Below are 24,719 nucleotides of genomic sequence, written 5' to 3'. Positions count from 1 at the left end.
GAGGTGGTTGTGCTTATAGGACAACAAATATTCAGTGGAGGGCCTGACCCCTTAGAGGACTCATTAAATGGTAATTCCCTTTCTACTAACATCATACCTTTACCCCGTGCAAACCACAATGTAGACCAGCATGGATGAATAGACAAAGCAGGTTACTCTTAAAACTGACTGGGCAAAAAGAACTTTTAGAAATAGGAAATAATAAGAAGTAATCTTCTGTGTGATTACTAAAAACTAGAAAAGCTCTTCCTACAAGTTGTAGGAATCCCATTATCAATGGACTTTAATCCCAGAGATGACTGTGAATGAAAAATGGATTTCTCTAGTATCCTCTTACAGCTATCTTTCATTCCAAGGGAAAAGGTAGGAAGTAGTAGTTCACTAATAATAGAATATGCATCTACCCCAATTCCTTCTCCATAACTTGGTTGTGACTTAATGCTGGAAAATTTTTGAGCACCTGTGAAAAAATGCTGGCTATGTAATTCTTTATGTTTATACCAACTATATTAAGATATAATTTCATTTTTTTAAAAAAGATGTATTTATTTATTTAATTCCCCCTCCTCCCCCCCGGGTTGTCAGTTCTCTGTGTCTATTTGCTGCGTCTTGTTTTTTTGTCCGCTTCTGTTGTCATCAGCCGCACGGGAAGTGTGGGCGGCGCCATTCCTGGGCAGGCTGTGCTTTCTTTCACGCTGGGCGGCTCTCCTTATGGGCGCACTCCTTGCGCGTGGGGCTCCCCTACGCGGGGGACACCCCTGCGTGGCAGGGCACTCCTTGCGCGCATCAGCACTGCGCATGGGCCAGTTCCACGCGGGTCAAGGAGGCGCAGGGTTTGAACCACGGACCTCCCATGTGGTAGAAAGATGCCCTAACCACTGGGCCAAGTCTGTTTCCCAAGATATAATTTCTATAGCATAAAATTCACCTTTTTAGAGTGTACAATTCAGGATTTTAAAAATATTTCTAAGAGTGGTGCAACTATCACCACAATTTTAGGGTATTTTCATCACCCCCAAAATTAATCTCTTACCCATTAGTAGTTCTACATCCTGTTTCACACCCCCACCTGTATCCCCTTGCAACCACAAATCTGTTTTCTGTCTCGATGTATTTGCATATTCTGGACATTTCATAAACACATAATCATATAATAGATTGCCTTTGGTGGCTGGCTTTTCACTTAGCATAGTTTTCAAGATTCATCTGTGTTGTAACATGATCAGTGCTTCATTTCTTTTGCAAATAATACTCCATTGTATGGATATACTACATTTATTTACCCATTCATCAGTTGATGGACATTTTTATTTTGCCAAATTATGAATAATGTGCTGTAAACATTAATGAACACATTTTTTGTGTGAACATACGTTTTCATTTCTCTTGTATATATAGCTAGGAATAGAATTGCTAGGTCATATGGTAACTCTATGTTTAACCTTTTGAGGAACTGCTAAATTATTTTCCAAGGTGTTTGCACCATTTTACAATCTCACCAGCAATGAATGAGGATTTTAATTTTTACACATTCTTGCCAACACTTGTTATTATGAGTCTTTTTAATTTTGGTTATCCTAGTTGGTATGAAGTGATATTCATTATGGTTTTGATTTGTATTTCCATAATGACTAATTACATTGAGCATCTTTTATGTTGAATCTGTGGATCAATTTGGTGTATTGTTATCTTAACAATATTGTCTTCTGATTCATGATCATGAATATCTTTCCACTTATTTAGGTCATTTTAATTTCTTTCAATGATATTTCGTAGTTTGCGGAGTATAAATTTTGTACTTTGTTAAATTTATTCCAGAAGTTCCTTTAGTATGTCTTATAAGGCGGGACTTTGAGCAGTAACTTCTTTCAGTTTTTGTGAGTATGGAAATGCCTTTATTTTCCCCTCATTCTTAAAAGATAGTTTTGGCTGTATTTCAAGATTCTTGTTTGATATTTTTTTCTTTCATCACTTTGAATGTATCATCCCAGTACCACCTAGCCTTTTGATAAGAAGTCAGCTGTTAATCTTACTGGGGTTCTTTATACTTGATGAGTCTTTTTCTGCCTTTCAAAATTTTCTCCTTGCCTTTGTTTTTCATCATTCTTACTATACTGTGTCTGGATGTGGACCTCTTTGTATTTATTCTACTTGGAGTTCACTGAGTTTTTAAGATGTGTACATTATTATTTTTCACTAAATTATGGGAAGTAGTTCAGTGATAATTTCCTCGAATATATTTTCTATTCCTTTCTCTCTCTCCACTACATCTAATATTTCCATTATGTGCATGTTGGTGTGCTTAATGGTGCCCCACATTTCTCAGAAGCTCTGTTCATTTCTCTTCATTCTTTTTCTCTGTGTTCCTTGGATTATATAATTGCTATTAATCAATCTTCAAGTTCTCTCGTTCTTCTGATTGTCACAGTCTACTGTTGAGCCTCTCTAGTTAGTTTTTTATTTAAGTTACTGTAAATTTTAGGTCCAGAATTCCCATTACTGTTTAAAAATAATTTCTATATCTTTATTGATCTTCTCTTATTTGATGAGACATTGTCATCACACCATCCTTTATTTTTAAGTATAATTTCCTTTAGTTCTTTGAACATATTTATAATGGCTGGTTTGAAGTATTTGTCTGTTAATCCAATACCTGGGTCCTCTCAGTTTATACGGTCTGCTTTTTTCTCTATGTATGGTCATATTTTCCTGTTTCTTTGCATGTCTCATATTTTTTTGGTTGCTGAAAACTGGATATTTTAGGTAATACATTGTAGCAACTCTGGATACTGACCCTGCCCCCATCCCAGGGCTTGTTTAGGTTTTGTTTGCTTGTTTATTTGTCGGGTGACTTGATATTATCTTTTAGTGACCTCTATTTCCCCTGTTTTGTGAGGACTCTGATGTCACTCCTCAGAAGGCAAAGGCTTGGGCATATGCACAGTCACCCTGGGATCGTGGTGATTTTAGCAGAGCTGTCTTCGACTTCTCTTTCCCTGATCTCTCTCTCTCTTTTTTTTTTTAAACAAATGACCTTTTTTTTAAATTTCTATTTTTTTTATTGTATTTCTCTACCTTTCCCCTCCCCATTGTCTGCTTTCTTGTGGCCATCCTCTGTGTGTTCTTCTGTGTCCGCTTGTGTTCTTGTCAGCAGCACGGGGAATCTGTGTCTCTTTTGTTGCGTCATCTTGCTGTGTCTGTGCTTCATGTGTGGGACACCACTCCTGGGTGGGCTGCACTTTTTGTGCAGGGTGGCTCTCATTGCAAGGCGCACTCCTTCTGCGTGGGGCTCCCCTATGCGGGGGACGCCCCTGCATGGCACGGCACTCCTTGCACACAGCAGCACTGCGCATGGGCCAGTTCACCACATGGGCCAGAGGTCTTGGATTTGAACAATGGACCTCCTAAATGGTAGGTAGAAACTCTTACCAGTTGAGCCACATCCTCTTTTAAGCTGTCTGCCTCTGCTAATATCTTGCTTAGCTGTTAGACTACACCAATTGCTGGTTGTTTGCTCTATTGTTTTTGCCAACGCCCTGGGGTATAAATGACTCCAAGTCAAACCCAATTAAATTTGAGCTCCTCTTCAGGAGTAGTTTTTAAAGCAAGTCTTTGAGGTGTGTTCTCATTTCGGGTGATTTTCTTAGATATCTCTTTCCCTGGTTCACTCTGATAAACTAGCCAGCCTATGGGTTAGCTTTTTGCTCTAATGGAGCTACCAGTCTCCTCTTAATTGCTTACCATCAAAATCTCCACTGTTTTCTAGAGCACCTTAGGCTTGCACTACCCCACACTCTGTTTCAAATCAAGTCATTTCCTTTGGGGAGAGTTTTGGAATTCTGTTCATTTGGACTGCCTCTCCTCCTGGGCAAAAATCTCCGAGCCTTGACTCAGAACCTGCTTCTCTCCGTGTGGCACCCCTGCTTTACAAGCAGGGTGCCAAATGGGGATGGTAACCTCTGGTCTTTTCAACTTTTTCTCTCCTGATGTGGAACTGGAGCACTAGAAAACCCCAGTATAGCTTAAACACTAAGGCATTAAGTCATACCTCATAGTGTTAGAAAAATTCAGTATAACTCTTGTACACAGGTCAGGAGGCACACAGAGCTACAGATTTAACATTAACCTGAAAAGTCTCTCCACCAAAAAAATGTAGAACTATGCACTCATTATCGATCCCTATCCTCACATCCATCATTATGCCCACATCTATCATTATCTATACCCTCCCATTCTTACCAGCCCAAGACTGCCCTGTCCCAGGTGCCATGCCCGTTTTAAGATTAACTGAAGAAGCAAAAAACTAATGAAAAAATTCAGACCCTTCTTAGAAATGTCACCCTGATGATTAACTTCCTTTGTTCCAACTTGTATAAAATCTGTGAGAAAAACCCTTAATGAGGAGGCTGATGTGAGATTGGTTATATCTCCGGCCTCCTGCCAGCGAATAAAGCCACTTTTCCTTCCTAGTCTAGGTGTGCCTTTATATTCAGCCGCAATGAGCTAAAGACCCCAGCTGAGGACCTCCCCAGCCCCCTTCAGTTTGGTGCCCAACACGGGGCAGGCGACCTTGTGAGAATGACACTGCTCGGTGGACTCCTGGACCCCTGAGATAAGACATTCCAGAATCCTGGCTCTAAGGTTGCCAGAGTGCTTTACTCTGAGAGGCTGATGGTAATCCCTTGCCAGAGGCATCTAGGATTCCTAAAGGCAGTGGGTTACAAAAGAAAATAGGTTTTGTTGTGTGTGTGTTGTCTGTGTGTGTGTGTGTGTGGTGGTGGGGGTGTGCTATTCTCACTATTCTCAGCAGCACCTAGTTCCTGCCAAAGCTGTAAGTGATCTTTTGCTGTGCTCGTTTTTAGGCTTGATAGGGAAAGGAGCATCTCCTGGTATAAGGAAGTGCTGCTGGGATTGGTTGCCTAGGTATTGGTTTCTGTACTTGTTTAACTAGAATGGGAAATAACCAGAGTTCAGAAGTGAAGGGAAAAAGCAACTCACTGGGTCGTGTCGTTAAACATCCAGAAAAATTGGGGTATGAATCTATGACTAGAAAGTGAATGAGCTACCTTTGTAAGGATGTCTGGCTTCAATATGCATTAGCAGGTGGGCAGAGGGCGGCGGACTTGGCCCAGTGGTTAGGGCGTCCGTCTACCACATGGGAGGTCGGTGGTTCAAACCCAGGGCCTCCTTGCCCCATGTGGAGCAGGCCCACGGGCAGTCCTGATGCACGTAAGGAGTACCATGCCACGCAGGGTTGCTCCCCACGTAGGGGAGCCCCACTCCTTGGTTGCTCCCCGCGTAGGGGAGCCCCACGCGCAAGGAGTGCTGCCCGTAAGGAGAGCCACCCAGCGCAGAAGAAAGTGCAGCCTGCCCAGGAATGGTGCCACACACACGGAGAGCTGACACAATAAGATGACGCAACAAAAAGAAACACAGATTCCCGTGCTGCTGACAGTAACAGAAGTGGACAAAGAAGACAGCAAATAGACACAGAGAACAGACAACCGGGGTGGGGGGAGGGGAGGGGAGAGAAATAAATAAAATGGCTAGTGCAAGGATCTTTAGAGTATAACACTATGCTACAATTAGACCTAGTCTGTAGAAATTTAAGTAAATGGGATGAAATTCCTTACATGCAGTGCTTTATGGCATTAGCCCAGAATGAGAAACCTTGGAGAGAATATTGTGATCCTAGTGTACAGCCTGTTAGTCAGGCTTTGGGTCCCCAGCATACTAAAACTAGAGACAATGACTCACTATCCCAGCTGGCTAAGGAATGAATCAACTGTCTGTACAAAAGCTGGAGTTAAATAATTGCATAGGCAAAAGAAATAGAAACCAGAAGAAAAAGAAAACAAAAACCTTTCTAGACTCTAATTTGACTGACGATATCTTAGAAACTATTATTGCCTCAAGTACCCCAAGAATTGAGAATGCCACTGCCCTTAAATCTCCCCTACCTCCATATCAGGGGGGATAAAGACAGACTTAAATTGCCATTAGGTCCCCCAGTAATGTTCTCCCCACCCCACACCTGGAGTGGTGTAGCTTTTAGGCAGGGTGCCTCTACCTCAGGAGGGCAAAGCCAAGCTCAATTCCCTCTCAAGCAAGCACCTGCAGGAATAGATGACCAAGGACAACCTTGGGGCTATTTTTATGTATATACTCCATTCTCAGCATCGCATCTATATAATTGGAAAGATTGGGTCCCTAGTTCCAGAGAGGACCCCAGAAGAATGGAAAATCTTTATAAAAGTCTGTATTTGGAACACAACCTAAATTGGGCAGATATCCGATCTTTTTTAAATGTTCTTTTAACCTCAGAGGAAAAGCAAATTGTACTAGAGAATGCTCAAGATCATGCTGATTTACTGGCCAGTAGTAACCCTAAAATCCCATTCATATCCCTGGAAGTCTGGCAGTTCCAATAACTGATTCTGATTGGAACCTGAACAAACAGGGGGACCGAACAAAACTAGATCATTACATGCTTACAGTATGAAGAATTTTTAATTAGCTTGACTCTAAAAGTGTGGAAATGGATAGAGAAAATGGTAACCTATTGTAGTGAGTATAACTAACATGGCTGGTATATAAATGAGACTGTGTGTGATGTGGGGACATTTTCAGGACTTGGAGTTGTCCTGGGTGGTGCTGCAGGGACAGTTTCTGGACATTGTATGTCCTCCCGTGGCCCACTGGGTGGACTGGGGGAGAGTGTAAACTGTAATGTGGACCACTGACCATGAGGTGCAGTGGTACTCAGAGATGTGTTCACCAAGTGCAATGACTGTCCCATGATGAGGAGGTTGTGGTCATGGGAGGAGTGGGGTGAGGGGGTGGGGGGATATATGGGGACCTCATATTTTTTTTATGTAACATTAAAATAATAATAATGAAAATAAATAAATAAATAAATGAGGCTGGCTGAAAGGGGTTGTTTAGGGACATAAATGTCAATAGAAAGAAAGCTGGACAATAATCTTGGGACTGAATAACAGTGAATTCAGTGGGGGATGAGAAGTGTGGTTAATAGTACAAATACAAGAATGTTGTATGAGCTAGAACAAATGTACATCACTATTACGAGGTGGTAAGAATGTGGTGACACATGGGAAAAATACAGTAAATGTAACTTAGGGACTATAGTTGACAGCAATATTGTAATACTCATTATCAATGTCAAAGAAGGTTCTATATCAATGCTAAGGGTCAATAATAAAGGGTATGGAATTTTTTCTTCTGGACTAAGGAAAACGTTCAAAAATTTACTGAGGTAATGACTGCACAGCTCTGTAGTGAAAGTGAGAGCCACCGAGTATACATTTTGGATAGCTCGTGCAAGGCGTGGGACTGTATAACAGGGTGAACCCTGCGGTGGATGATGGATTGTAGTTAACATACAAATATGAGAGTGTTCTCTCATGAACTATAACAAATGTACAATACTAATACATGTTGTTAATAATAGGGGGGTATATGGAAAAACTATGCCAAATGTAATCTATGGACAATAGTGATAATAGTCTGATGATGTTCTTTCATAATCTGTAACAAATGTTCCACAACAATGTAAGGTGTTGGTGGAGGAGTGATGTATGGGAATTCTGCACATTATGCATGATTGCTTTGTAAGCCTCTCTAATAAAAATATATCTTAAAATTAACATACACACACAAACTGGATCATTACAAAGCATGTATAATTGTTGGGCTTAGAAATGGAGTCTCCAAGCAAAATAATATGAACAAAATTCAGGAAATTGTCCAAAAGCCAGGTGAAAATACATCCATGTTCCTCGAGAGACTCCCCAAGGGATATGTTAGTTCACTGATTTACCCCCGGAAGAGCTCGCTAATAGGCACAGTGTAAACTGCCTTTTACTTGTCAGAGTGCTCCTCATATTTGACACAAATTGCAAAAAGCAGGACTGCCAATTTCAGCCCTGGTAGAGACTGCTTTCAAGGTGTTCTATAACTGAGAAGGGGCCCAAGAAAAACATCAGAAGAAAACAATCACATATAAAGCTAACTTAAACGCTAATCTTTTAGGAGCAGTCCTGAGCAAACCCCTCCATCAACAGAGGGGACCAACGAAAGGTAAGACCTCCAGGTCCCCAGAAAGCCTCTGGGCCCCATCAGTGTGCTTCCTGCAAGGAAGATGGGCATTGGAAGTGAGAATGTCCTAGTCTCACAAGGAAAGGAGAGCACCAGTGACTCCCTACCCCGCAGCCCAATGCCCACGACTTACAGGGAATGAAGACAGTGATCTAGAGTGACGGGGTGGGAAACAATCCCAATCACCCACGAGAAACCTCAGGTCCCTCCAAGTGGGTAAGAAATTAGTAAATTTTCTGGTGGACACAGAAGCAACTTTCTCAGTTTTGAATCCAAAGCTTACTTGTAAATCAAATGAGCCTGTCCCCGTTACTGAAGTGTCAGGAATTACAAGTGATCAATTCTTCCTACAGCCACTGCAATGCCAGGTTGGTGACATCCAACTAATGCATAAATTTCTCTACATGCCTGAATGCCCAATCGCTCTCCTCCTCCAAGATCTACTTTCAAAACTACAAGTTTCACTCTTTTTCCACTCATACAGGTTCTGGCAGTGCACGCCTGTACTCTCCTAACAGCCTTGCTGGGCCTGACAGAAAGCACCAGTAAGTTTGGAGTGTCTGAGGAAATAAACCAACAGGTGCCAGCTGAGGTGTGGGCTACGGGGATGGGCAAGAGATGTACAGGAAGTAACGGTAGCACAGTGGCCGAACCTCATTCGTCCACACTGAAAACAGTACCTATTTAGAAGGGAAGCTAAAGCAGGTATCTCATCTCTGTTTATGAAATTTCTTAAATGGGGCCTAATTAGGCCCTGCCAGTTGGATTTCAACACACAACACACCTATCTTAACAGTCTTAAAACCTGACATACAAGAAGACATCAAAGACAAAATGAAAATTCTAAGCAAACCATCACATACAAAGGATGCCCAGTAAGAGTTACATAGATTTCTTATCAGAAACCATGTAGGCGAGAAGACAGTGGTATGATATAATTCATACACTGAAAGAGAAAAACTAACAGCCAAGAATTTTTTTAAGATTTATTTTTTATTTATTTCTCTCCCCTTCCCTGCTGCCCCCTCCTCAGTTGTCTGCTCTCTGTGTCTTTTCGCTGTGTGTTCTTCTTTGTCCACTTGTATTCTTGATTTTCTAGAGAAAATCAACAAAACCAAAAGCTGGTACTTTGAGAAGATCAATAAAATCGACAAACTCCTAGCTAGACCAACAAATTAAAAAAAGAGAAGATTCAAATAAATACAATCAGAAATGAAAGGGGGAAGTTACAACTAACACCACAGAAATTAAAAGGATCATAAGAGGATATTACAAGACACTGTATGCCAACAACTAGACAACCTAGATGAAATGGACAAATTCTTAGCAATGCACAAGCAACCTACACTGATGCTACAAGAAATACAAGAACTTAACAAACCAATCAGATTTAAAGAGATTGAATCTGTCATCAAAAATCTCCCAACAAAGAAAAGTCCAGGACCAGATGGCTTCATAGGTGAATTCTACCAAGCATTTCAAAAAGAATGAACACCAATCCTGTTTAAGCTCTTGCAAAAAATTGAAGAAGAGGGAGAGTTATCCAACACATTTTATGAAGCTAACATTACACTAATACCAAAGCCAGATAAAGATACTACAAGAAAAGAAAATTAGAGACCAATCTCTCTGATGAACATAGATGCAAAAATTCTCAACAACATCCTTGCAAATAGACCCCAACAGCATATCAAAAGACATATATCACAACCAAGTGGGAATTATTTTTGGAATGCAAGGCTGTTTCAAAATAAGAAAATTAATTAATATAATACCACATTAACAAATTGAAGGAAAAAAAAATCACATGATCATCTCAACTGATGCAGAAAAGGCATTCGACAAAATCCAGCATCCTTCCTTGATAAAAATGCTTTGAAAGATAGGAATAGAAGGAAAATTCCTCAATCTGATAAAAGGTATATATGAAAACCCCCAGCCAACATTGTACTCAATGGATGGCCACTGTCACCATTGTTATTCAACACAGCACTAGAAATTCTAGTGTAATTAGACAAGGAATTAGACAAGGAAATTAGACAAGGAAAATTAGACAAGGAAATTAGACAAGGAAAAAAAAAAAGTGTAATTAGACAAGGAAAAAGAAAAAAAGGCATCCAAATAGGAAAAGAGGTGGTAAAACTCTATTTGTGGATGACATGATCTTATATTTTAAAATTCTGAAATGCCTATAACAAAGCTATCTGAGCTAATACATGATTTCAGCAAAGTGGCAGGATACAAGATCAACATGCAAAAATCAGTAATGTTTTTGCCCACTAATACTGAACAATCTGAGGAGGAAATTAGGAAAAAATTCCATTTACAATAGTAACAAAAAGGATCAAATACCTAGGAATCAATTTAACAAAAGCAGTACAAGACCTATATGCAGAAAACTATAAAACAATACTAAAAGAAATCAGTGAAGATGTAAACAAATGGAAAGACTTCCATGTTCATGGATTGGAAAACTAGATATTGTGAAGATATCAAACCTACTCAAACTGATTTATAGATTCAGTGCAATACCAATCAAAATTCCAACAGCCAGGAAGTGGATTTGGCTCAACAGATAGAGTGTCCACCTACCACATGGGAGGTCTAGGGTTCAAACCCAGGGCCTCCTGACCCGTGTGATGAGCTGGCCCACGTGCAGTGCTGATGCGCACAGGAGTGCTGTGCCACGAAGGGGTGTTCCCTGCATAGGGTAGCCCCATGTGCAAGGAGTGCGCCCCATAAGGAGAGCTGCCCAGCATGAAAAAAATGCAGCCTGCCCAAGAATGGCGTCCCACACATGGAGAGTTGATGCAGCAAGATGACACAACAAAAAGAGACACAGATTCCCAGTGCCGCTGACAAGAATATAAGTGGACACAGAAGAACACACAGCAAATGGACAGAGAGCAGACAACTGGGGGGGATGGCAGGGAAGAGGAGTGAAATAAATAAAAAATGAATCTTAAAAAAAAAAAATTCCAACAGCCTATTTCACAGAAATAAAAGGAAAGTACTCCTGAATAGCCAAAAGCTTTTTAAAAAAGAAGAGTGACATGGTAGGATTTCACTGCCTGACCTTGAAGCATATTACAAAACTACAGTGGTCAAAATGGCATGGTGGGAAACAGATGTGGCTCAAGCAGTCGAGCACCTGCTTCCCTCATGGGAGGTCCCGGGGTTGATTCCAGAGCCTATTAAAAACAAACAACAAACAACAATCAAACAAACAAAAAATCAACTCAGGGTAGTCGATGTTGCTCAGTGGTTGAACGCTGGCTTCCCACATATCAAGTCCTGGGTTTAGCCCTGGTCCTAGTACCTCAACAAACAAACAAGGAAAAACAAACAAACAAACAAACAAAACCCCCAGCATGGTATTGGCATAAAGCTAGACATATCTACCAGTGGAATTGAATTGAGAGTCCAGAAATAAGCCCTCACCTCTACAGTGAACTGGTTTTTGACAAACCTGCAAAGATGATGATAATGGGACAAAACAGTCTCTTCAACAAACGGTGCTGGGAGAACTGGATATCTATAACCAAAAGAATGAAAGAGGACCCCTATCTCACTTCCTATACCAGAATCCACTCAAAATGGATCAAAGACCTAAATATAAAAGACAGGACCATAAAAATAATAGAGGAAAATGTAGGGAAACATCTTAAAGACTCTGTGGTAGGTGGTGGCTTCTTGGACGTTACATCCAAAGCATGTGCAACAAAAGAAAAAATAAATAGGACTTTCTCAAAATTAAACATTTTTGCACCTCACTGGACTTTGTCAAAAGGGTGAAAAGGCAGCAACTCAATGGGAGAAAATATTTGGAAATCACATGTCTGGTAAAATTTGAATATCCATGATCTATAAAGAGATGTTAGAACTCAACAATAAAAAGACAAAAGATACAATTTTAAAATGGGCAAAAGACTTGAACAGACATTTGTTCAAAGAAGAAATACAAATGGCAAAAAAAAAAACACAAAAAAAATGTTAAACATCACTAATAATTAGGGAAATACAAACCAAAGCTACAATGAGATATCATTTCATACCTATTAGAATGGCCACTATTAGAAAGACAGAAAACTATGAGTGTTGGAGAGGATGTGGAGGGATAGGAACACTTATTCACGGTTGGTGTGAATGCAGAATCATACAGCCACTGTGAAGGCTGTTTGGAAGTTCCTAAAGAAGATGAATATAGATTTTCCACATGACCCTGCAATACCACTACTGGGTGTACAGCAAGAAGAACTGAAAGCAGTGACACAGACGTCTGCACGCCTTTGTTCATAGTGGTGTTATTTATAATTGCCAAAAGTTGGAAACAACCCAAGTGTCCATCAACCGATGAATGGATAAACAAATTGTAGTCTATTCACACAATGGAATCTTATGCAGCTGTAAGGAAAAATGAAGTCATAAAGCATATGACAACATGGATGAACCTGGAGGACACTATGTTGAGCAAAGCAAGCCTGACACAAAAGGACAAACACTATATGCTTGAGGTACTGTGAACTAAATATATTGTGTAACATATTATATGATTCCATTTATATAAAATGTAAAATATAAATCAATTTATAAAGGTGAAATTAGATTACTGGTTCTGTAGGGCTGTGAAAGGCATGCCAAGGGGTGTGGAGTTTTTCTTTTTTGGAGTAATGAAATGGTTCTAAATATTTTGTGATGATGAATGTGCAGCATTGTGATTATACTAAAAGCCATTGATTATACACTTCGGATAGATCATATGGTAGGTGAATATTTTTCAGTAAAATGAAATTTAAAAAATTTTTGAATATTTTTCAGTAAAATGAAATTTTAAAAATTTAAGTAAAAAATTTAAGTAAAAAATAAAAAAAATTTATTTCTGCTAAATAAATAAATAAATAAACGAATAAATAATTGTGCAAAATAGCTAGAAATAGCAGCTATGTACAGCAGGGGAAACAGAGAAAGATTGAGAGGTGAAGAATTTTCTTGTTTATTTGTCTGTTTTTCATTTATTATTATTATTGAAATAATGAAAATGCTCTAATAACGATTGAAGTGATGAGTGCACAACTATGTGATTATATGAAATGCCACTGATTGTACATTTTGGATGAATTGTTGCTTTATTAATATGTACCAATAAAATTGATTTGTTTAAAAAAAAGTAACTGATCAATGTGTAACATGTGCTCAGGTTACACCTCGACCCCACCCAAAGATTCCGGCACTAACAAAGGGAGTACAGTTCCCAGGTTTGGACAGCGAAGATGGCCAATAGATTTCACTGTAATGCCAAAAGTCCCTGGAAATTTTAAATACTTGTTATCTAGTGTTCGTTGACATTTTCACTAGGTGGAGGAAGTTATCCCTGTCAAACTGAAAAAGCCCATGAGGATGTTAAATACCTACTAAAAGAAATTATTCCTAGGTTTGGACTCCCACTCTCCATTCAAAATGGCACTGCTTTTGTCTCTAAAGGGGTTAAAGATATTTCTGGTTTGTTGGGTATTGATTAGTGACTACACTCTTCTTATAGACCTCAATCCATGGGAAAAATAGAATGTGTGAACCAAACGTTAAAGGAATATCTAGCAAAAATCTGCGCTAGAGGCACAACTAAAATAGGATAAAGCCCTACCCGTTGTAATTCTGGGGATAAGAGCAGCACCCTGAAACAGGCTAGGTTTAAGTTCTTATGAATGACACATGGAAAGCCATCTCTAAAGGTTGAATACACTGGCAGTATGCATCCTAGCTCTGAATTTGCTACCATGCAATAAGTAAAATCTCTGGGAGCTACCCTGACTGAGATAAATAATCATGCTTCTAACTATCTTAAATTCCCCATAGATAATCATTTACACAATTATCAGCCTGGACTGGGCTATGGCTGCATACTTGGAAAGACCAACATCCCCAGGCACAACTAAATCCAAAGTCAGTTGTAACATACCTAATATTACTTGTTACTCACTCTTAAGCTGCAGAGCATCAAACCTTGGATGCATCATACCAGAGTCAAGCAATAAACTTTCCTGCATGGAAAAATCCCCTCAATCAGCGGAAAAGCCGCTGTCGCCATCGTGCACCGTGCCGCCCCGCCCACCACCTTGAGGACCTGGAGCATAAGTGTACTTGTGTACCATTAAAAGGACTCAAATACTTGTTTAAATGAACACCTTCATTACTCAGGCACTAAATGACAGATACCATAGCAGAGCCCTTATAAATTCAAACATAACTTTAATGTGCAAGGCTGTTCTCCAAAACCGAATGGCCTCCAACATCTTAACTGACTCTCAAGGAGGAACTTGTGCTATAACTAAAACAGAATGTTGTCCCTACATCCTGGATGGATCAAGTAATATCGCCTCTCTTTTAGCCCATATCAATAATCAGATTCAAGCCTTATCTGCTCCCACCACTAGTTTTAGTGTCTATGATTTGTTCAATTGGTTACCTGCGGGAATTGGTTCCTAGTTAACCACTTTCCTCCAAATGGGGCTTGTAGTTTTTCTAATAATAATTCTAACTCTTGTGCTTCTTAAAAGTATCATATTCTTATGCAATTGAATATTAATGCAAATACTTACCAAACCTTTCTCCTTATTCAGAATAACTTCCTCGCCTGAAGCAAGTCTCCATTCCTCTGTGTCAAATCAGCATTATCTGCACCTCATGAGTCAATTTCCATCAAACTACTCCATAACTACTATGCAGGAAGTAGCCAGATTGAATGATGCCCAAACTCCCAAGATTGGAAATGTATATTTAATCAGGGGGAATTTGTAGCACTGGAAAAACCGAATATGGCTTAAACATTAAGACATTAAATCACACCTCATAGTGTTAGAAAAATTCAATATAACTCTTGTGCACAGGTCAGGAGGCACACAGAGCTACAGATTTAATGTTAACCTGAAAAGTCTCTCCACCAAAACATGTGTAACTATGTGCTATTACCTATACTCTCACATCCGTCATTATCCTTCCATCCATCATCTTCACATCTGTCTTTAACTGTACCTTCACTCCCTTACCACCAGCCCCATCCTTATCACCCCAAGACTGCCTGGCCCCAGGTGCCATGCACATTTTAAGATTAACTGAGGAAGGAAAAAACTAAAGGAAAACGTCAAACCCTTCATAGATGACTAACTTTCTTTGTTTCAAACCATATAAAATCTGTGAGAAAAATCCTTAAAGGAGAGGTTGATTTGAAATTGGTTTTATCTCCAGCCTCCCACCAGTGAATAAAGTCACTTTTCCTTCCTAACCCTGTTCAATGAGTCTTTCTATTAACTGTGCTGAGCAAAAGAACCCAGCCAAGGACTTCCCCAGTCCCCTTCAGCACTTCCACCATGCGAATGAACTAGGGCAAGGGCAATCAGGGCCCCAGGATGCTCAGTCTGCAGGTCCACTGGTAGAGCCTCCTTCCTATCAGTGGGGTCTGAGTGGAGGAAGGGATCCCCCAGTATCTTGGCTGTACTCATCGGGAATTTAGTTTCTACCATTTGGGGGGAGGGGCGCGGTGTAAAAAATACTGGTGGTCTTCCCCTTCCAGTGAGATACTTTCTCTTTTAACTGGGAGCTGAGGGGAGGGGGAGCTCCCTTTTCTTGGCCACACCCTCCTGAAGTGGAGCTTTTATTATGCTGAGCTGCGGGAGGAGGAGAAAGGAGGGAGCAGGTTCTCCCTCAAGCGCCATAGATTCTCTCTGTTTCTTACTGAGATTTAGTAGACCTTCTGGAATAAATGTTTCTTCATTTGCTGTATGTTCTTAGGACAATTCCCAGAGATTCTAAATGGATAGTTGCTTTTATATATATTAAAAATTTCACCAATTTTGGTCATTTCAGTGTAGAGCAGATCCACAGAGCTGCTTACACTGCCATTCTGGAAGTCTGAGCATCTTTTCATGCGCTTGTTTGTATATCTTCTTTAGAGAAGTGTCTAGTCTCAAAAATGGGCAAGTGGCCAGGGATTGAATCAGGGACCATGTATGTGGGTAGCTGGCACTCAACCACTGAACTATATTGTCTTCCCTGAATTGGTTTTATCATTTGTTTTTGCTGGTTGGTTGTTTTTGTTTTTTTCAGGAGGCACTGAGAACCGAACCTCATGTGGTAGGTGGGTGCTCAACTGCTTGAGCCACATCCATTCTTTTTTATTTTTTTATTTTTTTATTTTTTAAAGATTTATTTATTTATTTAATTTCCCCCCCTCCCCTGGTTGTCTGTTTTCTGTGTCTTTTTGCTGCGTCTTGTTTCTTTGTCCGCTTCTGTTGTCGTCAGCGGCACGGGAAGTGTGGGCGGCGCCATTCCTGGGCAGGCTGCTCTTTCTTTTCACGCTGGGCAGTTTTCCTCACGGGCGCACTCCTTGCGCGTGGGGCTCCCCCACGCGGGGGACTCCCTTGCGTGGCACGGCACTCCTTGCAGGCATCAGTGCTGCGCATGGCCAGCTCCACACGGGTCAAGGAGGCCCGGGGTTTGAACCGCGGACCTCCCATATGGTAGATGGACACCCTAACCACTGGGCCAAAGTCCGTTTCCCCACATCCATTCTTAAATCCATTTTTAAATATTTTTTGCCTTTGTCTTTTTATGGTTGAGTTGTAAGAGTTCTTTATGTATTTTGGATACAAGTTCCTTATCAGATATATGATTTGTAAATGTCTTCTTCCATTTTGTGTGTTATCTATTTGGCTATTTCATTCTTCTACTCAGATTTCTGAAGTTGCTGCTTCACTAACCCCTGACAGAATTAACCTTTTCTACTGATTTATTAACGTTTCCATTTCCTTAGTTTCAAAACTCCATCCCCTTTATGTACATTAATAGGAAACTTATCCCACCTTATGCATAGTAATGAGATTGTTAGATGATCTAACCCCAAGATCCAGGTTAGATCCTGTTTTTGTTTTTCACTTTAGAAAGAGAATAAACTGGTTCCTGCCACTGGGACATGAGAATTTAAGAGAAGAGTGACCTAAAAGTACCTTTGCTTCATCATAATGGTAAAAATCTCTCCCACAATCACCACTGCACCACCGTTGTTTGTTTTTTAAAGATTTATTTATTTATTTCTCTCCCCTTCTTCACCCCCCCCCCATTGTCTGCTCTGTGTCCATGTACTGTGTGTTCTTCTGTGACCACTTCTGTCCTTATCAGCCTCACAGGGAATCTGTGTTTCTTTTTGTTGTGTCATCTTGTTGTGTCAGCTCTTCGGGTGGGCGGCACCATTCCTGGGCAGGCTGCACTTTCTTTCACACTGGGCGGCTCTCCTTACAGGGCGCACTCCTTGTGCGTGGGTCTCCCCTACGCAGGGGGCACCCCTGTGTGGCAGGGCACTCCTTGCGCGCATCAGCACTGCACGTGGGCCAGCTCCACACGGGTCAAGGAGGCCCGGGGTTTGAACCATGCACCTCCCATGTAGTAGACGGATGCCCTAACCACTGGGCTAAGTCCACTTCCCTGCAGCACCATTTTCTTTTATAGCGCATCCTCAGCTAAGACTTACCTCCTAGCCCAAGGTAATCTCACTCCGTCTACCTCATTATACTAAACCAACCCCACAAAACCTTCAGCTCAGGGAGACTGATTTGAGGAAATTACTGTCCTCCAGTCTCCACTGGGCTGGGCCTTACTAATAAATTCCCTCTTTTCTTGAAATCTCGATGTCACTATATTGGCATTGTCTGCATTACATAAAAGATTCACTTGAGTGACTTCATTTCCACAATAACTAACTGAACCAAAAAGCTGCTAAGCCTTAAAATGTTCTCAGCATCTTTCTTTCTTCAGATTAAAGGTAAAGAAAAAGCAACCATAGGTGGAGAGGTCCCGTTGAAGAGTTCTGTGACCATTGGAGGCCAAACCAAAAGAAAAGACCCACAGAGTCTGAGCCAGGTGGTGGGACCTGTGGCAAGAAGGGGCACTCAGAGACCCAACTCCCCCTCTTGCACTCTGGCATTGGGTCCACCACAAATCTACCTGGCTCCACTCTGAGGACATGAGCAAATGGGATGAGGCCTATGCCGGGCCCCCCAAAGTCTCCAGCATGTAGCCACCTGCATGACGTAGACATGAGTTAAAGGTTAACAACTCTCCCCAGAGGGGAGAAAATGTATAGGTGATATCATAAATCAAATCTACTCTGAGTGGCAAAACTTAATTCCTGTGATGACATCACCAGACTCCGTATGTGCTGTCACAGGACTCAAGAAGTAACGCTGTTCTCATACCCTATGGACTGTCCTTGTGACCCCTTATAACATCCCTCATTTTCCTGTCTCTCCCCACAGTGTCTGCTACAAATGGGGATCCTGACTTCCTTTTGGTCTCCAGACATGTGCTTAAAACTGCATAAAGTCTTTAGCTAATAAGTCAGACCCGCATTATTATGAACATAGCTTGAATCTGACCCATCACAAGGAAGCAATTACAGTCCTTGCAGAGGCCCCAGACACCTGTATCTCCTCTGCCCAGCCCTGCCAAAGCTTTTCTTTTGTCAACAACCAATCTACCTCCTGGACTCTGAAGGTTCTGCTGCCCACCAGGAGGGACGGACAAAGTCTGTTTATCCAGAGACTTGGCAGGAAGTGTGGGTAAAACAGCCTCTGGACAAAGGCACATTCTGAGATCCTGGTGGCTGTTGTCAGAGAAACACAACTGAGAGGCCACAAGCAAACAGTTTTGGGCGAGGCTGCTAATAAACAAACAGGGAAGCACATTCAGGTCTGAGATAGGGGAAACCCCTGAGACCCCTCACTTGGTCTCTGGCAAGATCTTCTTTCTGAAGAAATTTACTGGAAATTAGTCTGGTTAGTGTTGATAAGAGGGGGAGGCCCCCACACCCATCTACTTTGGAATCTGCCAGAGGGCAGATCTGAGGGTGTACTTGGCTGAGTATCTTGGTTAATATTCAGGCTGTCCTGACAGCCAAGCTGCCAGTCCCCACTCAGCCGGCAGAGTGCTGGGGCAGACTTTAGGCCTGGCAGAAAGAAAACAGCCCAAACCTACCTACCACTGGGGACCTTCTCCTTTGCCAGAGCCCACCCAAGTCCCAGGGGAAGCACAGCCCTATAGCTGTCATTCAAGTTAGGCTCAGCCTGTCTCATCATCCCCTCACTGACCACTCCCATTGCCTTCTAGAAGTGCCCTGTTAGCAGGGAATGGGTCCCACTGTCCTCCACATACCAGGCCCACCTCTGGGCTGTGAGTGGGGAATCAGTGTGTGCTGCTGCGGTCCACACCCTGACCCCAGGCCCCATGAAAACTGACGAAAGACTGGTGCCTCCAAAGGCACAGGTCCTTGTATTGGAGGTGCTATCAGGCTTAGGGGTCCAGTCACCAGCAGCTCCAGCCATGGGCCCACAGACAAGGCAGCCTGCTGCGGAAAAGAATAGAAATGTGTATGGCAGAGCAGCAGTCCTGTCTTGGAATACTGGTGGCCTGCCACAGAAGGTGGGTGCTTAGCAATGAGGTGGCCTTGGGGCTTCTGCGGCATGAGATCTAAGAGAAGCAGTACCTGGGCCTATGAAGGTCAAGGCCTCCTTATGGTCTTCCATGGGAAAAGAGGACGTGTTTGAGGCAAAAGCCAGCCCCTGCTTAGACCCTGGTCAAGAGCTAGGCTCACTTCTGCAGCTTGCCCTGGCCCTGCTGATGAGCCTAAGCTCCCCAGAGAGCACAGCATTGGCTGCGCTCCCTATTTGCTCAGCCTTAAGGCAAGAGGCATCTGAATTTCCTTGCACTGATAGATGGTCTTTGCTCTCTGAAGTCCATATGCCATAAAAAAGGCAGGCTTAGCCATGCCACGGGGACTGAGGTCTCACCACTTGGCTACGACTATCTGGGATGCTTGGGGTCCCTTCCTCCCCAAACAGAAGCTTCAGTTCCACCCAGGTGGGTCAGATCCCACGAGTCCCTGCTTCTGGTCTTGACCAGCTGCTACCCCATAAATAACTTAGCCACTAGATGTGACTTGTGCTCCTCCATCAAGGGGCAAACATACACTCCTCTAGCACCCTGACTCCAGAGGCAAATGAAGGACCCTTTCCCTAAATTTTTATGTTCTTTATATTTAAAATGAAAAATAACTTGGTTTCAGTTGGAACAACTGAAGCAACAAAATAAACAAGGATAGTATTCAATTATAGCTCATGGAATAAAATAAATATTCATGAGTCTATACTGACAAAAATTAAAAGTTGCATACATAAGTAAATAAATACATAAGAAAGGGAAGCACTTCCTGACAAGAGAATTCTAATGAATAAATATAGAAGGAACATGAGAAATACAAAATCACCATTAGACAAATACCACAATAATTATTTTGGACAAGGTCTAGGGATGGATGCTAAATCAGTGGGTAAAATTTTGAAGAGAAGCAGGACATTTGCATGGTTTCAGAGTATCTCCTCCAAGATATTTGTTGATTATAAACAGGAAAACGGTAAGTTTACAGGGGAGAAACGCAGGAGACATCCCCTTAACAAAGTAATCACGGTCAAATCACCAGTAAAAAAGACATATCAACATCACACACCGCTGATGTGATGCACAGAGGACACATCATGTCTGTGACATTCTTTCCAAAAAGTACACAAACTCAATCTAAACATGAGAAAAATCACACAAACCCAAATGAAGGAACATTCTCCAAAATAACTGAAGTATTTGTAGAAAATGTCAAGGTCATGAAAGCTAAGGAAAGACTGAGGAACTGTCACAGGTTGGAGGAGACTAAGGAGACAGGACAGCTAAGTATAATATGGGATTATGGATTGGATTTTGAAGCAGAAAAAGGACATTAGTGGAAAAGCTGTTAAAATTTGAACTAGGTCTGTAGTTTGGTTAATAGATTTGTGAACAATGTTAATTTCTTGTTTTTGATCATTGAATTCTGGTTATATAAATTGTTAACATTAGAGGAAGTTGGGTGAAAGGTATATGTGAACTCTGTTCTATTCCTATGTTTTCCTAATAAAAAAATCACTTCAGAGTAAAAAGTTAAAAAATAACCTGATGCTTAGTAATTGCACAGGATGAATAAATTGGACCTCACAAATAGCCCCCCGGAAAGAAACCACCTTATGCACACACACACATAGACAGATGCACTCACGCAAATCCCAACTCAGACACCAGATTTCTGCCTCCTGGCAGTCTATGAAAGACATTTCTACAACAGAACGTGGCATCCTTGGTTTCCTGGATGACCTTGTCCTTGCTGTGGAGAGGGCAGGGGGTAGTTTAGGCAGGCTTCTCTGTACCAGAAGGTATGCACATTTGGAGACCCAAACACAGGGTTATGAGGCAGACAATCTGAGGACAGTCCCTCTACCTGTACCGTGCCTGCTGCAAAGTGGAGTACCTGCTCAGAGGCCCTGGGCCCTGTGGGGGGAGCTGGGGCCATTTTGCCCACTGACGGCCAAGTCACCGTGGATTTGGACCTATGTTCTGGACCCTGGAGCTGCCACCATGGGGAGAGGAGGCCCAGTCTCCAGCAGGGCACATCACAGGTAATGCCAGCTACAACCTGGACCTTACGGTAGCTCCTACAGTGCCCATGGCACCCAGACAGAGGGGAGGTACTGATCTTCCACTCCTCACCCACCTATGGTGCCCATTTGCTGGTGCCAGACGCTGGGCTGGTCACCATACGGTGATCTCACTGAGTCCACCTAGCAACTCAGGTAAGGTGGGCACACTTATTAACCCTATGTTCTCAGGTAACTGAGGCTTTGAACTGTGATGTAGCCTGTCTGATATCAGCCAGAAGGCCAGTGGTGGAGTCAGAAGTGGCCCTCCAGTCGATCTGACCCCAGAACTCCTCCTGTGCCACCTTGCCCTGGAGAGGGCCACACCATCCCACTCACTCTGGTGCTTGATTTTCACCTTCATCCCAATCACCAGTGCTCATTTGCATTTAATTTACTCCCACCCTCCACAAAATGAAGCAAGGAGGGAAAAGGCTGCTGGAAAAAGGCAAATCTTGGTGCAGGCGTGTGAATTGTAACATTGTGAATCCTAGAGGGGGCCACTGAGCTCACAGCTGGAGTAACTGCGGACTTGGGAGGCCAGTGGCTACCCAACCCTCATACCCTAAGGGGAACAAAACCAGTAAGAAAGGGAAAAACAGACAGACCAGGTCAGCTGTCAGGAAAGTTGCAGTTAGTGGGTTCAGCCTTCGTCTCAGGTGCTGAGAATACTTCTACGAAGTAGAGTGGGACGAGCTGGTCTACAGTCTGAGATGCGTCTGGGCCAGGCTGTGGACACAGGGTGGGCAAGAACTAGGGGCCTCTGCTAGGGGCTAAGCACCAGAGAAGCATGGCTACCTCAGGACCCAAGACAGGCATGGTGCCAATGCTGGGGGGATCCAAAGGTGGTCCAAGGACCGAGACCACTTCCCACAGGTCTTGCAGATTCCACAGCCCCAGCTGTGGCCATTACTGTCTCTTGCTGAGGTAACTTCCACAGCCTCCTCACTAGTCTTCTGTCTTCTAAGAGCCAGAATGAGCTCTTTCTAAAGACACAAATCTGGCCATGTTACCTCTTGCTTAGAAATGCAACTATTTCTTCACAGTCCTCAGAAAAAAGTCAACTCCTCAACATACCTGAAAGGCCCACCATTAACTGGCCCATTTAGGGATCTCCAGCCTCATAAATTATCCCCTAAGCTCCAGGAACCCTGATCAATGGGAAGTCCAAGTTCCCAGATCTGCCATATTCTCTGCCTGTACAAGTTCTACTCATATTATCAACCTCGGAGTACTTCCTTATCCTGTTAATCGACAGAGACAGTCTGATGACTGCTAGAGAGACCAGTAGAGGTCACCTACAGATTCTTCTTGGGAGGAACACAGAGCAGAGGATGGGCTAGAAGAGGGAAATCCTATCTGCCTGATTAACAGCAGGAAACCAGTCCATGAAGTGCCCTCCTCTGAAGAAGACAGTGCCCTGGCCCAGCATCACATTGCCAGATATGAAGCAGGAAATGCAGGGGAGAAGTGTGTGCATCCTGATTCCTGAAATTTAGAAAACTTGCCACCAACCCAGTTAGGATGCTGAGGGGCCATTGGCACAAGTGGGAGCCCCTGCCCACCACTGGGCCCTATGCTCAGAGTCATCTCTTGGCTTCCTGAAGCTAGCCAGCATCAGGAGGCCCTTTGCTCTTTCTGGAAGAAATTGGGGCCCAGGATGGGACCCCAGGCCTCACCACAGGTATATGGCAGAGCAGAAAGCACTAGAACCCTGATGCCTTTAGAAGTCTGGGCCCAGGGAACAGGCCAGACCTGCCACTGCCCAACCCAGCAGCAAGGGCCCTCTCTGTGTCTGCACCTGAGCTCAGCAGAACCATCCCTCTTCCCCTGATTCTTCCCCAAACCGGTGGCAGGAATCTGACTCAGGCCTTATATTTGGGGCAGCATCTGGGCTCTTGGGAAACAACTTCAGTTGTTGTGAAACTCGGAAAGGAAAAGACAGTTGGTGGCAACACCCTCCTCCCTTACCCTTCTATGTCCATTTCTGTGGACAGAAAGGAAGGAGCGTCCAGCGAGTCCTGCTCTCTTGGGCTACACACCTGTCGCGTCCTGGCCAGGTTGGGGGAGGGGGACAGGGCGCTGACCCAGGCATTGCCAAAGAGAGTCTCACGGACTGACATAGCTGGAGGGTTGCTTGCACCCTGAGACCCCAGATCCAGCGGGGGTCTGGCACCCACCTCGGTCACGATGGTGGACTGGTAAACGTCCTGGCTGAACTCCCAGCCGTCCAGGCAGCTCTCCTGCTCCAGCTGCGCCAGATCCACGTCGCGCCCGGGCTCCAACCCGAGCGCCGAGAAGTTGGCGAGCTCTGCGAGCCGGTAGCGGCGGCAGCTGTGGGGCACCTCGCGGCCGTCCTGCAGCCGCAGCGGGATACTGTGGTTGCGCCAGGCGCTGCTCAGGTTCGCCGCGTCGGGCACCCGGCAGCGGTGCTCGGGGGTCCCCGCCAGGAACACGGCTGACATACCGTTGAAGCCATTGGGGATGATGCTGGCGCTGAGCAGGAAGAAGATGAGGCGCTGGAAGGGCCCCCACTCGCCCAGGAAGGCGATCGCCTCGTCGTAGTCACGCATGATTCCCGCCGCTGCTCCGGAGCTTGCAACAAGGGGTGATAAGAGGGTTCCAGGGACAGTGTCGCGCGGCGGGGGGCGTTCCCCGAGGCTGTCAGAATGTGCCCGGGTAATCGGCAAACTGGGGCGCGCGGCCCGGGAACGTTTCTGGGAAATAGTCCGCGGGCGTTGGAACGCTCCCGGGAGCTGGGTGCGAAGCTAGAAGCCAGCGAGGAGCCTCGGTACCGCAACCCCATCCCAGGCTGGGGGCGGGGACCGGGACGGCGGCGGGCCGGGAGGGTGGACTCCGGGGCCGGCTGCGGCTCCGCCTCGTACCCCGCCCCCTGCCCCGCCCTCCCGCCGGCCCCGCCGGGGACCAAGCAGGGACTTCGCGGCGGGCGCTCAGCCCTGCCGCCGGCGTCCCGGAGTCCCGGCGCAGCCCCTCGCTGCTCGGCGGCCCCAGCGCGCTGAGCGCCCAGGCGGGGGGCCACCGTGTTGGGCCCCACGG

General features: G+C 43.8%; 1 protein-coding gene across 1 annotated transcript in view; it reads right to left on the bottom strand.

The window, feature by feature from the left end:
• Positions 1–24,497, bottom strand: part of LOC101441588 (solute carrier family 22 member 4) — a 77,062-nt gene extending 52,565 nt beyond the window's left edge. Inside the window, exon 1 of the mRNA XM_058278345.2 lies at positions 23,843–24,497. Coding sequence (XP_058134328.1) covers positions 23,843–24,235 — 393 coding nt within the window. The 5' untranslated portion in view covers positions 24,236–24,497. The remainder of the gene's footprint in view (positions 1–23,842) is intronic.
• Between the last annotated feature and the right edge of the window lie 222 nt (positions 24,498–24,719).

The sequence above is a fragment of the Dasypus novemcinctus genome, chromosome 2 (assembly GCF_030445035.2).
Source record: "Dasypus novemcinctus isolate mDasNov1 chromosome 2, mDasNov1.1.hap2, whole genome shotgun sequence".
Taxonomy (NCBI): Eukaryota; Metazoa; Chordata; class Mammalia; order Cingulata; family Dasypodidae; genus Dasypus; species Dasypus novemcinctus.
This window is presented reverse-complemented; position numbering and strand designations above follow the sequence as displayed.